General features: G+C 42.6%; 1 protein-coding gene across 1 annotated transcript in view; it reads left to right on the top strand.

The window, feature by feature from the left end:
• The window catches only part of Dnah9 (dynein axonemal heavy chain 9), a 352,309-nt gene that overhangs the window by 83,611 nt on the left and 252,795 nt on the right, over nucleotides 1–15,903 (top strand). The window contains exons 20-22 of the mRNA XM_021178488.2: nucleotides 7,512–8,382; nucleotides 11,615–11,745; nucleotides 12,396–12,522. Coding sequence (XP_021034147.1) covers nucleotides 7,512–8,382; nucleotides 11,615–11,745; nucleotides 12,396–12,522 — 1,129 coding nt within the window. The remainder of the gene's footprint in view (nucleotides 1–7,511; nucleotides 8,383–11,614; nucleotides 11,746–12,395; nucleotides 12,523–15,903) is intronic.

The following is a 15,903-nucleotide window of genomic DNA, read 5'->3' on the forward strand; positions in this document are numbered from 1 at the left end:
TCAGTAAGGATCTGCTCTTAACACTCAACCATCTAATGTTTATAAAGCAGCTGCCACCTTCTAAAGCCACCATTGGATCTGCAAAACACAGGATGCTGTCATTAAGAGGCAGACAAAAATAGGATTCTAAACAACACATGATGTGAATATATAAAGCTTGTAGCTCAATGGCAGGATGCACCTACAATCACCATGCAGAGCTTTGAAAGCACATAGTGCCCAGCCTGTCCTGAAGACCCACTAAACTAGACCCTTAGGGGTAAGACCTGAACACCACTATCAAGTAAGGCTTCTCCAATGATTCCTGTGTAGCCAAGTTTGAGAATCACTACCCTGAAGGGCAGTAACTAGTTTTCTTTGAAGCAAATATGCAATTCTAGGGACCTAGAATTTCAAATGACTCTGCACCTTAACAGTTATTTTAGGAGGTCATACCTTTATTCCAAAGAAATGTTTGTTGCTAAGAGTGTTTGCGGAACACATCAGGGGACCATTCTTTCACAGTTCAAGACATATCTTTTGGGTCTTCCTTTGCGTGTACAGTGAAAGTTCTAAATTGAACTCAGATGCAGGGAGGCAACACAAAGTGGGATGGGATTTAAAGAGGTCAGTGTCCATCACAATCCTGTCAATGGCAGCCATACACAGCCTTTATGTCAACTGTCTACTTAAAATCCTTCAAATGAATCCATAGATGCTTACAGAAATATCTCCCCACAGTGACTGTTTGACAGGAACCATTTATGGTGTCCTTTTGTGGGTTCTTAAGAATGGTGTTAGTCATCACTCATGTGTAAGTAGCATGTATGTATTGTTCAGCAGCTGGGCTATTTTATTTTCTTTCTGTCTGTGTTTTTCTTTTCCTTCTGAGCACTCCTTCCTGGTGCCTGCCATGATGGTGTTACTCCTCGCTGGCTTTCTAAATTCACATCTGTTAATTTCACATGCAGATGAATCTTTGGAGAAGAATGCTTCCAAAAGAACTCTCGCAATAGACTGAGAAACCGAATGCTGCTGAAATTTTGATGGATTTCTCTACCAGAATTGTGGGGCACTTGCTAAAGGGAAGCTTAGCAGGCATCCTGGGTTGTTTTGTTTTGTTTCTGACTTTTGCATGTGAGAGTGTGTAAAATGTGTAGCCAAGTGTGGGCTTGTTCTTATATGTCTTGACTCTTTATAGATCCCCAGAGCCTGCTGCATTCTCTGACAATACAAGTTTCTGTCCCTGCAGTGGCCTATGCTCAGCTTCTAATGTTCTTGTGTTTGAGAAAAAGAAGAAGAAGAAGAAAATGAGTGTCTCATTAGGCCCTTGCCATCTGACAGGTGCTGTACAAAGTTGGGCTTCTAAAATTTAGATTCCTGCTTCATGCCCAAGTCAAATGTTCCTTCTTCCTTTAGTTCTTCTAAGACAGCTCAGCATATTTCCTAGATGAGTTCCCACTCTTCACAATAATTGACTAAACTGTCATCATATTCAAATTCAAGGACCCTCTACTGCCTTTTCAATCTATGACGAATTGTACTGAAACCAGCGTTCCCTGCTTCTGCCAGTCCCTTGATCAGTCTTTGACTGTGAGCACAGGTTTCTTGACCTTCAAGAACAGTGCCACGGTAATTACTCTTCCTACCTTTTCTAGTCCAAGGCATCACAAGGATTTTCATAGCCTAGAAAGGCTATCCTATGAGATTTCAACTGGCCTCCAGATTCTGTGGACAGCTGGCAAAGCTGACCTGAGGATGCCCTCCAGGAGAAGCTGTGTACAACAGCAACAAGAAAGAACAGGTTTTCCTAATGGCCTGACACAGGAGCATGAGGGCAAAAGAGGCCGTGGATTCTGCTTGCAAAGTACCTGTTGTCATTTCTAACACTAGAGAATAGAGCCATATTGGTCATTAAATTAGTACCAGAGACATAGCAAAATACTAACATAAAGAGATATTATTGGTTCAGCTTGCCTGACTTACCAGTTAGCCTGACTTGCTTGTATGATTTAGGTTTCCATAGAGTAGATGGGACTTGCCTTCAACAGTGGAGTTAGCTAAGAATTATAAGAGCACTAGAATTTTTCAGAAATATACATCCCCTGAGATCAACAAATTATAGCCTTAGGGATAATTTCAAAAACAAGAAATGAGACATGTTCTTGGTACCATTTTTAACAGAAACTGCCCACACATTCTGGGTGTCTATTGATTCAATGGCAAGTAAATTCCATTTGGGGTTAAATCAAGATGGATACCGATGATGTTCTAGAGAAAGTAGTCATGGACAAAAAAACACAATGACTGAAAGTAGAAGGCTCAGAGTGAGCACAGCTGAGATGCAGGGACATGAGCAGACAGAGAGGTCCAGATGACCTAGCCTGAGAACATAGCCTTTGAGATGTACAATGGACTTTCTTCTGACAATATTTGACATACCTGACCTACCAAACACCACAGCTAACAGCACAGTAGGACACAAAAGGTCAGTTGTGTCCCTCATGATCACATGCCTGGTTTTCTGGTACCTGCTTTCTAGCATCGTGGCAGAGAATTGAACTGCAAGCCTATTTCTAGCCCAAAAGGAAAATAAAATTCACATTCCAAATGACAGTGTTAATAAATTAGTACTGCCTTTTTGCCACTGTAGAATAAAAGACATACATTGAAGCATCAGATACTAGAAATTTGTCTGTAATATAACTCTTACTTTCACATGGAGCAGGACAAACTGAAGGCCAGGTATCAATTGAGACATTATAACAGCTATGAATCAAAGTGCTAAGGCCGGAACTGAAGCAATGTCCAAAACTGGATTTGAGAAACAGGAGAGAGAATCAGCAGGAACTGGGGGAAGAGTATGGGATGCTTCATCTTTTAGACTGGACAAATGGGTAGACATTGGTACTGAAATGGGCCAGCACAGAGTGTGTGGGACTGGGGATCACAGTTCAGAGTGGACATCTCCAGTTTTGTGCACCGGTAGAGTATTGGGCAGTACACATCCTTCATCCTGCATACAGATGCTGTGCTGCAGTCAGCATTGACCAGTTGTGGCTAGCTTCCTAAGAGTCAGAACACATCCTTCCTTCTCTCTCTCTCTCTCTCTCTCTCTCTCTCTCTCTCTCTCTCTCTCTCTCTCTCATATTGCATCTTTATTTCAGTTTCAAAGACCCACCCTGCCCTCCCTCCCTCTGAGTTCATTGTTCTTACACTCATTTCTTTCCCTGGATGGAAAGATGCTTTGTTGTTAGCACATGAGTAAGGTTCATGAATATCTTGACAAGCTGTTATAAAGGACCATTTTTTGAAATAGAGTCTCACTATATAGTACAGGTCAGACCTCACAATCATCCTGCCTCAACCTCAGGAGTAGTGAGATTACAGGCATGTGCTACCATGCTTAATTTCCTCTAAATGTTTGATACTGCTACCTGCTCTCATATTCCGATTCCCTCAAAGCTTGCTCCAAAGTGATGCTTGTGCATGATCAGATATAGGAAAAGGTCTTCCACAAATTTAAACAACAAACAAAATTATGCCAAAAACACAGTTAAGAAGCCATTGTCAGTTTCTAGCTGTTTCTGTGATAAGGAAAGAAAATAGCATATAATACAATTTTCTGGGCCCCGCAAATACCCCCTAACTCACATATTGTCTGTAACTTCTTCTTCTATTGTGCACCATAATAAATTACTGGGGGTGTAGGTGTTTTTCATTTGTCTGAATTTCATAAATCTTGTTCTCACACCAAATAGTCAATTTCACATTCTAAGTTTACTGTAGACTCCGGAGAAAGTAGAGTCGACACACACCAACAGTTCATCTCTGAAAGGAAAAGAAAGCAAAAGAATCCTTTGTGCCTTGGTGACCACTCTTGCTGAAACACTTGTCACAAAGACAATTCTATTTCTTCCATTTAGTTCCTTATCTACTGCTTGCTGTAGAGAAGTCAGGGAAAAACCCAGAGAGGATACTGTTTCCACTCTGAAAACCACCCCAAAGTTCTATGCTAAAGGCTAGCCCTGACCTGTACATGGCGTTCAGCCACATGTCCTGGTGGCCATGTCCCACAGCCAAAACTGACTCAGAGGAACAGGTGGGCAGCAGGCAGAACATGTGTCCAGGCTAAGCTGGCACTAATGTAATGGTGTGTGTGTGTGTGTGTGTGTGTGTGTGTGTGTGTGCATGTGTGTGTGTGTGTGTGTGATTATTACTATGCTGCATAGTAGTAAGGAGTAAAGAGTGAGCAGTTCAGGTCAATGCTTTAAATAGAATGTCTTTCCATTGTTATAGCAGATATTTCTAGAGATAACTGAAGGAAGGAACAGTTCATGAAAGTGAGTCCCCATGTCATCCTCTTCCCGATTTCACTCTTCCGTATCCTGTCAGTAAACACTCATGTAGTAGAGAGAAGGAAGTCGCCAGTACTCTAGTCTCTTGTATCCATTCATCGTTCCCCCGAGGAGCCTCTGAGGCCCTGTCCAGAGTGTGGAAGAATGTATTCATTCTCTATGAAGTCATAGACCCCCAAGATCTACCTTCTTGATAATCCAACCTTGCTTGAATTTTTGTCTGGCTTACTTCGGTGGTGGATGATGATGTGGAAGCATAAGTGAAATAAACCCTCTCCTCTACAGCTCACGTTTGGTCAGAGTGTTCCACCATGGCAATAGTAACCACTCAGGTGAAACTTTTATTTTGCTGGAACGATGGACGCTGGTCCACTGGGGCTGAAGAGTCCCATCCGATTGACATGAGACTGTCCTTGCTGAGGTGAACTCTTCTGGGCAGGGTTTCCTCCAGGTCAGCATACAGAAGCTGTGTTCCAGAGGCAGCCAAGGTTATAGCTCGGGCTGGCAGCTGAGCTTGGTAATGTAAAATTCACCCAGATGATGCTGGTGTTGAAGGCATGAAGGTTAGATTGAGAGTTTGTTGTGGTTATTACCTGTTGAAGTAAGAAAGTAGTTTATTTTCAGCCTTACAGGAGTCCACAGTTAAGAGAGCTTGAACTTTAAAAATAGTTTTGGAGTTTTAGAGACTTTGCATTTTAAAGAAAACTAGATACTTGTAAAGAAGTAACTATTTATTTATTTACATTCCAGACTCTGCTCTCCCTCTCCTTCTATGAGAAGGTGAATTCTCAATCCCCCGTGGGTATCTCCCCACCCTAGAGCATCAAGTCTTTGCTATATTAGGCTCATACTCTCCCACTGAGGCCAGACAAGGCGGCTATGGAGACTGAGCTGCACATCTGCTACATATGTGCTGGCAGCCTTGGTTCAGCCCATGTATGCTCTTTGGTTGGTGACTCACAGTCTTTGAGAGCCAGGGGTTTAGGTTAGTTGACTCTGTTGCTCTTCCTGTGGGGTTCTCATCCCCTTCAATCCTTCTTCCAACTCTTATGAGCTCCCAACCTTGCCAGGCAGTGGTGGTGCACACCTTTAATCCCAGCACGTGGGAGGCAGAGACAGGCGGATTTCTGAGTTCTGTAGGCCAGCCTGGTCTACAGAGAGCATTCCAAGAGAGCCAGAGCTACACAGAGAAACCCTGTCTCAGAAAAAAAAAAAAGCGTTCACAACCTCCGTCCAATATTTGGCTGTGGGTATCTGTATCTGTTTTAGTCACTGCTGGGTTGGACCTCTCAGAGGACAGTTATGCTCGGCTCCTGTCTGTATCATTAATAATGTTAGGGATTAGTGCTTACCCATGGGATAGGTCTCAAGTTGGGCCAGTTATTGTTTGGCCATTCCTTCAGTCACTGCTCCATCTCCCATCCCTGCATTTCTTTTAGACAAGACAAATTTGGGATGAAAGGTTTTGTGGATGAGTTGGTGTTCTTATCCCTCCACTGGAGGCCCTGCTTGGCTATAAGAAATGGCCTCTTCAGGGTCCATGTCCTCACTGTGGCATCTTGGCTTAAGTCACCTGCATTAACTTCTGGTAGCCTCCCCAATCCCAGGTCTCTGGGACTTCCTTGAGAAGTCCAGTGGAATACTGTTCAGCTATTAAAAACAAGAACATCATAAAAATTTGCAGGCAAATGGATGAAACTGGAAAATATCATCTTGAATGAGGTAACCCAGACCCAAAAGGACATGCATAGTATGTATCCACTGATAAGTGAATATTAGCCACAAAGTACAGAATACCTATGATAAACCCCACAGACCCAAAGAAATTAAACAAGAAGGAAAGCCCAAGTGAAGATGCTTGAATCAGACTTAGAAGAAGAAACAAAATAGTCCTAAGAGACAGAGGGAGGGAGGGAACTGGAAGAGGGAGGGTAAGGGAGGGCATGGGTAGAGGTCAGGATCAGGTGTTGGGAGAGAGGAAAGAGGCCCAGAGGGCCAGGAGAATGAATGGAAATCTGTAGCTGTTGCGGGGTGGGGAATCTCTAAGAGGTAATTTTTAAAATTTGAATTTGTAACAATGTGGGACTTTTTAATTTTGTAAAATGTTTTATATTGTGATTTGTGTGTGTGTGTGATCTTGGGGATAAAAGCAAAGGAAGGGGTGTGGCTTAACAACCCTTTCAAATTGGGTTTCAAATTGACAACGGTTCAGTTGTGCTGCGATTCATGTCTATTTAACACAAGTTATTATCATCAGAGAAGAGGGAATCTCAGTAGAGAAAAAAATCCCTGTAAGATGGGCTGTAGGCAAGCCTGTAGAGCATTTAATTAATTAGATGGGGGAGGGACCAGCCCATTGTGAGTGATTTTACCCCTAGGTTGCTGTTCCTGGGTTCTATAAGAAAACAGGCTGAGTAAACCAGGAGGACTAAGCCAATAAGCAGCACCTTTCCATGGCCTCTGTATCAGCTCCTGCCTCCAGGTTCCAGTCCTACTTCGTTTCTTGCCCTGGCTTCCTTCAGTGATGGACTGGGATCTGGAAGTATAATCTAAAGAAACTCATTCCTCCTCAACTTGCTTTTGGTCATGGTGTTTCATTAGAACAATAGTAACCCTAGCTAGGACACTGATATAAGAGATCTGGGGAGATGTTTGTGTTGGGGAAGCTTGCAGCTTCCAGAAAGTCCTAACACTCAGGCAAGGCTGAGAGTACTGACCCAGTAGGATACAAAGGCAGAATAGTCTGATGTGGGCCTGGATAAGAGTCCTGAGGTTACATTTGAGAAGTATACATTGACAGGTCTATTTTTATCTTCTTGGATTTGGTAAAAGGTCTAAGCAGGGCATTATTCTTTTATGATTATTTTGTTTGGCTTTTAAGATGGGTTTTCACTGTAAAGCCCACATGAACCCCAAGCTCAAGATCTTCCTGGCTCAGTCTTCGAAATGCAAGGATGAGAAACATGTGCCACTCCTCCCTGCATCTTCTCTGATGTTCTTGAAAAGCTCTTCCTCTAGTGGTCACCTCACTCGATTCAGCTCAGGATGAGAATCCACATTAGGAGTGTTTCCTCTGCCATGGATACTAAACATTTCAGCTGATGCCAGCTTAGTGATTCTAGAAGTTTAGCCCTGTGTGCTGTGTTTACCAAGAGAATGTGTTGTGTTTTCTAGGTTTGATAGTATCAATCCACACCAAATGCTGGATGCCTGGCACGTGGAGATCCAGCACATGGAATCCACCATGGCAACCATCTCTAAGTCGGCTGATTTGTTTGAAGTCAATGTTCCTGACTACAAGCAGCTGAGGCAGTGCAGGAAGGAGGCCTGCCAGTTAAAGGAGCTCTGGGACACCATTGGAATGGTGACCTCCAGCATCCGTGCCTGGGAGGCCACCAGCTGGAGGAATATCAGTGTGGAAGCCATGGACTCAGAGTGCAAGCAGTTCGCCCGGCACATCCGCAACCTAGATAAGGAGTTCAGGGCCTGGGATGCATTCACAGGCCTAGAAAGCACAGTGTTGAATACCTTGACATCCCTGAGGGCTGTGGCTGAGCTGCAGAATCCTGCCATCCGGGATCGGCACTGGAGGCAGCTGATGCAGGCCACCGGGGTGAATTTCACCATGAATCAGGATACCACCCTAGCTCACCTCCTGCAGCTTCAGCTCCACCACTACGAGGATGAGGTCCGGGGCATTGTGGACAGAGCTGTCAAAGAGATGAGTATGGAGAGGACCTTAAAGGAATTGCAGACTACCTGGGCCAGCATGGAATTCCAGTACGAGTCCCACGCAAGAACCCGAGTACCCTTGCTGCAGTCAGACGAGGATCTCATTGAGGTCCTGGAGGACAATCAAGTGCAACTTCAGAACCTGATGATGTCCAAATATATTGCTTTCTTCCTGGAAGAAGTGTCGAGCTGGCAGAAGAAGCTGTCCACGGCTGACTCGGTCATCTCTATCTGGTTTGAGGTGCAGCGCACCTGGTCTCACCTAGAGAGCATATTCATTGGCTCAGAAGATATCCGGGCTCAGCTACCCCAGGTAATACTCAGGGAATCCTATCCTACCTAGTCTCTGGTCCAGGTCAAGGGAAGACCATCACTTCCCCATAAGTGTTGGGTTTCCTTTCTCTGTACCTCATGGTAACTCCTGGCCCAGGAACAAAAAACAAAACAAAAAGGTAATATGTTTGCAACAAGTTGCCTTTGAGAAGAAAGAAAGGAATGATTAAATCTTCTCTCTCTCTCTCTCTCTCTCTCTCTCTCTCTCTCTCTCTCTCTCTCTCTCTCTCTCTCTCTCGACTCTTCCAAAAAAGGTAGAAGATATCGACTGCTGTGGCTTGGGAATTGCTCTTTATGGGCCAATGTATAGGTCTCATAGGACAAACACTCAAAGAAACTGAGTCTTGTTGCCAAGCAAGTTCAAGCTAATCCTCCCCAGGCAATGAACCATGCCGCAAACCTTTAGTTGGCACTACCATGCCAGATATCAGGTCTCTGCTAAAGACTAACACCAGATTTCCCTAAAGTTGATGTGGTCATCATTACCTTCCCCGTGTCTGCCCCCTTCTCATTAGCCCTAATGAATGTGTCATTAACCACCTCTATCTCAGAGGATTCTAATTCCTTCTTTTTGGCCCTAAACTTCTGTACCCATTCAGCACAGCCAGTTCTTGGCTGACAAATTAGTTTGATTCTAAAATGTCACCAGTTGTCCAGGCCTTATTAAGAAGTTAAAGCACATGCCACCCAACACTGCAGTTCTCCATCACATCTAGTGACACATGCTAGTGCAATAAGGTGGCTTAAAGGTTGACATTCACAATGGAAACTAACAGGGAACAGTTCTGTGGGGTGCCTGTGATGAAGCCAATCCCAGACTTTATTTATCCTAAACACCAGCAACTGAAGAAGAATAGGCTTAATTAGAAAGGGCAAGGACACGGGCACAGACTCTGTGAGAGATTTTAAGGGGGTTTTTGAGAATCCCTTATGAAAAACATTAAAGAACTAGGTCCCTGGATAGTGCCACCTGTTTGTGCATACAGCATGTAAACGCCTGCATTTCCCTCCTATTAAAAACATAACAGAAATGAATTCAGTTGCATTACTCCCTAACTAGAAACTATTTTCATCCATTATGTCTATTTCCCAACTTTTCTGCATGTATACACACAGTTTTTACATAATTGCTTCAGGAGTAATTACAGTGTTCAGATTGGCTCTTTTCATTGGAACATTTATGCCAGGTATTTTTGCATACACTTCTGTCACCTTGAAACCATTTCATTCTCAGTCAAAGCAAAGCACTTCATCGACAGGGGCATATAATGTGCTTTACCCATGTCCCTTGTCGTTTTATCTTCTTGGGCAATGGCTGTGGCTTACAGGTCTAGGCTTCAGCCCTAATTCTCCCACATTGTGCAAGTTACTGAATGTCTTTATGCCTTGATTTCTCATATGTAAGTTGGGACAAGCACTAGTACCTATTTTGAGAAATTCTATTAAAACAATACACATGACATATCCAATTATGATTGATTGCTGTTTGCAATAATGCCATATGTTTTTACCAGGTGCCACATTTAGGCCAAAATGACATATGACATATACATATATATGGCTTTATATACATATGTATCACATATAAACATATATATTTAATCTGCTGCCCATCTGACTTAGGAATAATTTACTGGACAGTTAGAATAAGAGTGGCGAGTCCCTGAGACTTTGTTAGGAGTCTACAAGGTCCACACTACCTTAGTGATCCTGCGTGCTATTTGACATTTTGATCTCTGTTCTTCCATGAGCACACATGAGCTCCTGTGATGTTCCATGGCCTGTCAGAGCAAAGTCAATCAGAGGCAGAAGCCCATGTGGGCACACTGACAAGTTCTGTTCAGCCAGGCAGCACAGCAATTTGGAGGTTGAGAGGAAAGCAAAAGGATGCTATTTGTGTTTTCATTGTAGCAGTTTGGGTAGCTTTTTTATATATACATTTTATATTAAAATGTAGTATTATACTAACATGATCAATGTATTATTGTTCCATTCTAATTTTTATTTTGAAAGCTCAGAGCAAACTCCCTGTTCTCTGGCTTTTTTCACCCTCCTCTGACACACTAATCTCAGAACTTCAGACACAGGCATTGTGATGAAGATGTATCTGGTTGGGCCTGAGCTCCATACACTATCTTTGATCCGTTGTGGTTTTTGATAATGGTCTGCATTTGTTGCAAAGAGAAGTTTCCTTGATTAAGGGTGAGAACTACACTTATCAGCAGTATAAGGATAAGTATTTAGAATGTAGTGATGGATTGTATTGTTTTAGTAGCAAGGTGAGCATCCACTTCTGTATTGGTTCTTCCCCGTGATCCATGACGGTACTAGCCCTGAGTAGTTTGGCTAGGCTCCTAGTACCAAGCATGACTTCCTTCTTGTTGAGTGAGTCTTAAGTCCAATTAGGGAGCTGTTGGTTACTGCCAAGGTATAAGCGCCACTTCTGTACCCCCAGGATTGTGGTGCCTTGCTGGTTGCTGTTGTAGCTCATGGGTGTAATAGCTTGATAGGAATGTTGGTTTCTTTTTGGGAACTTGAGTGGCACCTTCTGGTATCATGAAGGCTAGTCCTTAGGAAGCAGCTTTGCAGGTTATTTAAGTGCTCTGTGCCATGGTGTCTCTAGCAATAGGGACTTACCTTCTACCTCTGACAGGGTAAGGGGGAAATCTGGGGCATCAGCAATGGCTGTAATATTTAGGGAGTCTCTTAGATAATCCTGACCAATGCAAAAGAGGGCTTCTCATGCCTGGTATTGAGAACATGTCAGATAGTCTATGACTCCTGCATAGAGCACTGTCAGCCCATATGGGGAAATTTCATTTAAACTTCATATGTATATTATATACAGACTTATATGTATTATAGGTATTTAGGAATAGATAGTTAAATTATGATTCCTACGGCTCTTTAAGACACCCTTAAATATTGGTATTTTATATTGTTCCTATTGTATATCCCTTTCTTCCTCCTTCTTACCATCACCTGTACTGTTGAAATGAATTAAATCATTTAAAACTTTCTTTAAAAAATACTTCAACTTCTAGTACAGGTTGGCAGATCACCTGAATAAATGAAAGAAAGGGTTCCAAGATGAACGTGTCCAAATGCCGCTCTTCCTCACCCAAGTCTCTTCGTGGGATTGGACTGATTTCTGCCTCCAGATGACCATAAGGGCCAAACGGAGACCTATTTTCTGTATGTTTTATTCTTAGGACTCTAAGAGATTTGAAGGCATTGACTCTGACTTCAGAGAGCTGGCGTATGATGCTCAGAAAACCCCAAATGTGGTGGAAGCCACAAATAAGTCAGGTCTCTATGAAAAGCTGGAGGATATACAGAGCAGGTGGGTTCGCTCACGGCCCCTGCTGTGGGGAAGAAGCAAACTGTCCTTTTCCGTCTCTGACCTTTATTAACTGCCTGCTAATTAGAGCATGCTTGACCCTTGCTTACCCTACAGTTTTGGATAATATAGGGTATGATATCATATATCATATGATATATGATAGAGGGGTTGATATATGTGTTAACAGATGTGTCCATTTGCAAATATCCCTAGATATTCTTATTTCTTATGTTTGCATATATCTTACATATTACAAATATAGTTGTCCTTCAGTTTCCACTCAGAAATGCTCCCAAGACAGCCTGAAGATATTTCAAAGTCTGGTCAAGTTCCTTATGCAAAATATAATTTTATATAAGCTGTGTAAGCCTCCCATGGGTTGTGCCTCCCTCTGGCTTATTTACAATACCTAACTCAATATAAATGCTTTGTAATGGTTATATTGTATTGCGTAGGGATTAATGACCAAAACTGAATGTGTTCAAAACAATGTGAGAAGATTTCCCAAGTATTTTCAGCCTGTAGGTAGTTGGACTCTCAGATGAGGAATCCTAGACACTGGTGGCTGACCTTATTTGTATTTAGGTAATGTATGTGCAGCCTGAGGACAAGCATACTAAACTGTGAGAACCTGTCTTCTGTGCCCTCAGATTATGCCTGTGTGAGAAAGCCCTAGCGGAGTATCTAGACACCAAGAGGCTCACCTTCCCTCGCTTTTACTTCCTGTCCTCCTCTGACCTGCTGGACATCCTTTCCAATGGCACAGCCCCACAACAGGTAATCTAGGTAGCAGCTTCAAGATCATCCAAAAGGCTGGGATACTCCCAACAGGGGCATCCTCTTCCATGTTACCTTGGATATCTCTGCTCCCTTCAGCTTTCCATAAACACAGGTGCACACACACACACACACACACACACACACACACACACACACACACCAGTCCACCCCTTTCCCCAGCAGCTGAAACAGAAGTTGAGTTGCAAAGGAGCATGAAGTTAAGCCTCCATCAGGAATGCCTTTGATCTGGCTCTGAAAAGACATCTAGTCAATTGTGGTCAACGGTGACAGCTATATAATGAAGAATGACCTTCTGTCACAAGCAGGATGGCATGCATGGAGCTGGAGGAGGTGATGAGAAATGAGATAAGTCAGTCACAGGAAGACAAATGAATGTCACACATGGAGGCTGAAGTTGATCTCACTGAAGCAGAAACAATGGCAGTGGTCACCAGAGGGATGGGGGGATGGCTAGTAAGTGATAGGCACTGGGTGTATCGTGACTGGATAACTTCCAGAATTTTATAGCATAGCAAGATACCTATAGCATACAACAGTTTACATATTTCAAAAAAGCTAATAGAAGTTCAGTAATTCCAATATAAGAACAAACCAGTGACAGCCATACCAACCACCCTGACCTGATCATATTTGTTATATAGATGTGTTGAAGTGTCACACCAGACCCCATAAATCTGTACAATTATTATATGCATATGTATCAGTTACAAATAAGAAAAATGATGCTTATAGCTTCCAAGAGGCTTATAAGTTGAACGATTTTATTGATTGAACCTTAGGGTGGTTTAGTCAAAAAAGCCTGTGAGCAATCCCAGGTTTGGGGCTCTCTCCTTTAATTCTAGTCATTTGTTGGCCAGATAGCCTGTTATTGCTTTACAAGGCTTTGCCTGTAAAAGTGAGGTTTGCTGAATTACATGGTTTTAGGGTGTTTGAATAATTAGATGAAGTTCTCTTGGTGTTTGCATCAATAGACAGTGGACCTCCAACTTGAGGAAGTAGCAGAACCCTGTGGAAGGTCTGTTACAAGCACATCCTCTTAGCCTCTCCCCAGAACTTCTGATTTCCTGGATCCATATGGGGCTGTAGGCTTTGTCTTTTGCAGGTTTTCCCCAGTGAACCAACACTTTTAGAGGTAATGCCATTGGCTATGCAGTCTACATCTCCTACTAAATGATGGGGTGCTCCCTCTATGCACAGATGAGCTCATAGATCTTTAATTTTGCCTCAGACTGAAGATGTGTAGCCAAAACACTTGATTGAGAAATTACTTGGCTAAATTTCTTTCCTCCCTTCTGGGTGACATTGTCATACATTTGAAGAACAAAGAGGTCTATTTGTTTCTCCTTTTTTTCTGATTTTGGGTTTTTAAATATCATCTACACTATTTTTATGCTTTTAGTATACAGAACACTGATTTGATTCCAAGAGCCAAGCCATCTCAAAAGATACGTATTTCTGAGAAGCATCTTCTCTGTTGTCTCCCACCATCCCTATCTCCCCTACATTCTCCCCATCACTGGTTTCATTGGGTCCTGACTTAGCTTTCCTGTGTTCATCTTTGCAAAACTGGAAGGGTCATGCTCAGATTTACTCAGACAAGTCCCCATCACCCCTCCTTCCTCACACAAAAGGTAGCATGCTGCATAATCCTGTTTTCACTTTGTCTTTATGAGGGAAGGGCAGAGTGTCACTCTGTGGTCCAAGCCAACCTTCAACTTGTGATGCTTCTGCCCCTGCCTACGGAGAATCACTGCATGTGGTATTAGTTTTATATTTTGTTCCTTTCTTAAAAACTTAGTTGCAGGTTTTAGGAAGTATTATGAGTGTTCTCTCTCTCTCTCTCTCTCTCTCTCTCTCTCTCTCTCTCTCTCTCTGTCCATTTCTCTCTGTCTCTCTCCCTATTTCACCATTCAAATGGTACTCTATGCTGGTATATCATAGTCATACCATTACAGAACTATTACTTTCCTATCTCAAATGAAGTGGCATTGGTAATCTTGTGCTTTCAAGACCCATCTGCTAGACCTAGGGTTATTCCTAGAAAGCGATGGCTGAAAGAAAATACATAGCAGCCTTGTTAGCACCATAATGCTTCACTGCACAGGAACTGTCCCCTTGGCATTGCTACCAACCACACATGAGAGCTTCTCCAACAGAGCCAAAAGCAGATCCAACCTGTCTTCAGTCTACTTGTTAGTAAGAAGTTTGTCCCAAAGGGCCACATCTTTGCATCCATGATCCTTCTGTTTTAAGCCTGTAGATTGATTTTCCCCAGTGGCCCAGGCACAGGGGAGTTGAACTATATGTCATATCAGCATTCTGATTGCAGTTATACTAAATCCATGAGTAGAAAGGGTCAGACCATCCTCATCTTTTCTATAGCTTTAGCACCCAAGGTACTCATTCTTAAGTATTCACTTCTCATTTAGTTCTAGTAAATAATCCACTCCTCCCATACCCTAGTAAAAGAAGCACAATAAAGATATTTCCTGGTCCCTCTTCTGGGTGAGCAACTTAATGAATTGACTTAGAAGTCATAATGACAGTAATTTCTTTATAATCTAGATGTCTATAGAAATCAAAATTTATGTTAATATATAAAATATGGTTTTGTTTATGTGTTTGCTTTATTTTGTTATTTTACTGTGACACTTGATGAGATTTAACCCTGCCTGGAAACCATGGCTTCTGTTGTCTTGGCAGTTTTCTTCCACTAAGTTTTAAAGCATTTCTATTATACTGATCTGCTCCCATCCCTTTGGGTTCGCCATACATCTGTAAACTGAGGTCTGCTGCTTTCCCTACAAAAACCCTCTTCTTTTTGAGTGTAGACTTGTCTCTTGGTCCACTTCCTTGGCATGCTTCAGAACTTCTTTATTTAATGTTTGTGTCAGTTGAACCTTGAGTGCTGTTAAGACTGCTGTGAACTCATTTTGAACTTGTTCCCTTTGTTTCTTACCAGCCCATCTTTTATCATGTGCTTTACAGTGCCTGCGTTTCTTTCATTTAAATGAGAGCAAAACCAAATAATAGTTATTTCTCTTTAGGTTAAAAACCTAAAACAGGTCTGTGTTTTCACTCACTTTCACTCCTGTTTGCTCTTCTCTGGTCTCAGGAGAGGGCGCTGGCTCCCATGATGGAGTCACAATGGTAGCAAGGTTCCCAACAGGTTTATATTCTTTTGGTCACGGCTGTCTAGCTCACTTGGTCCCTATCTTCATACCTGCATAATTGCTGTAACCTTCCTTCCATACTCTTGCCATTCACTCTTCTATGTTATGTTAGAGTTGTCCCATGGCAGGACCCAGACAACCACAATCAGCTTCCTGTGCATCCTCAAACTCTTTGCCATACCTT

The sequence above is a fragment of the Mus caroli genome, unplaced genomic scaffold (genome assembly GCF_978045245.1).
Source record: "Mus caroli unplaced genomic scaffold, Mus_caroli_1 scaffold_13, whole genome shotgun sequence".
NCBI classification, from domain to species: domain Eukaryota; kingdom Metazoa; phylum Chordata; class Mammalia; order Rodentia; family Muridae; genus Mus; species Mus caroli.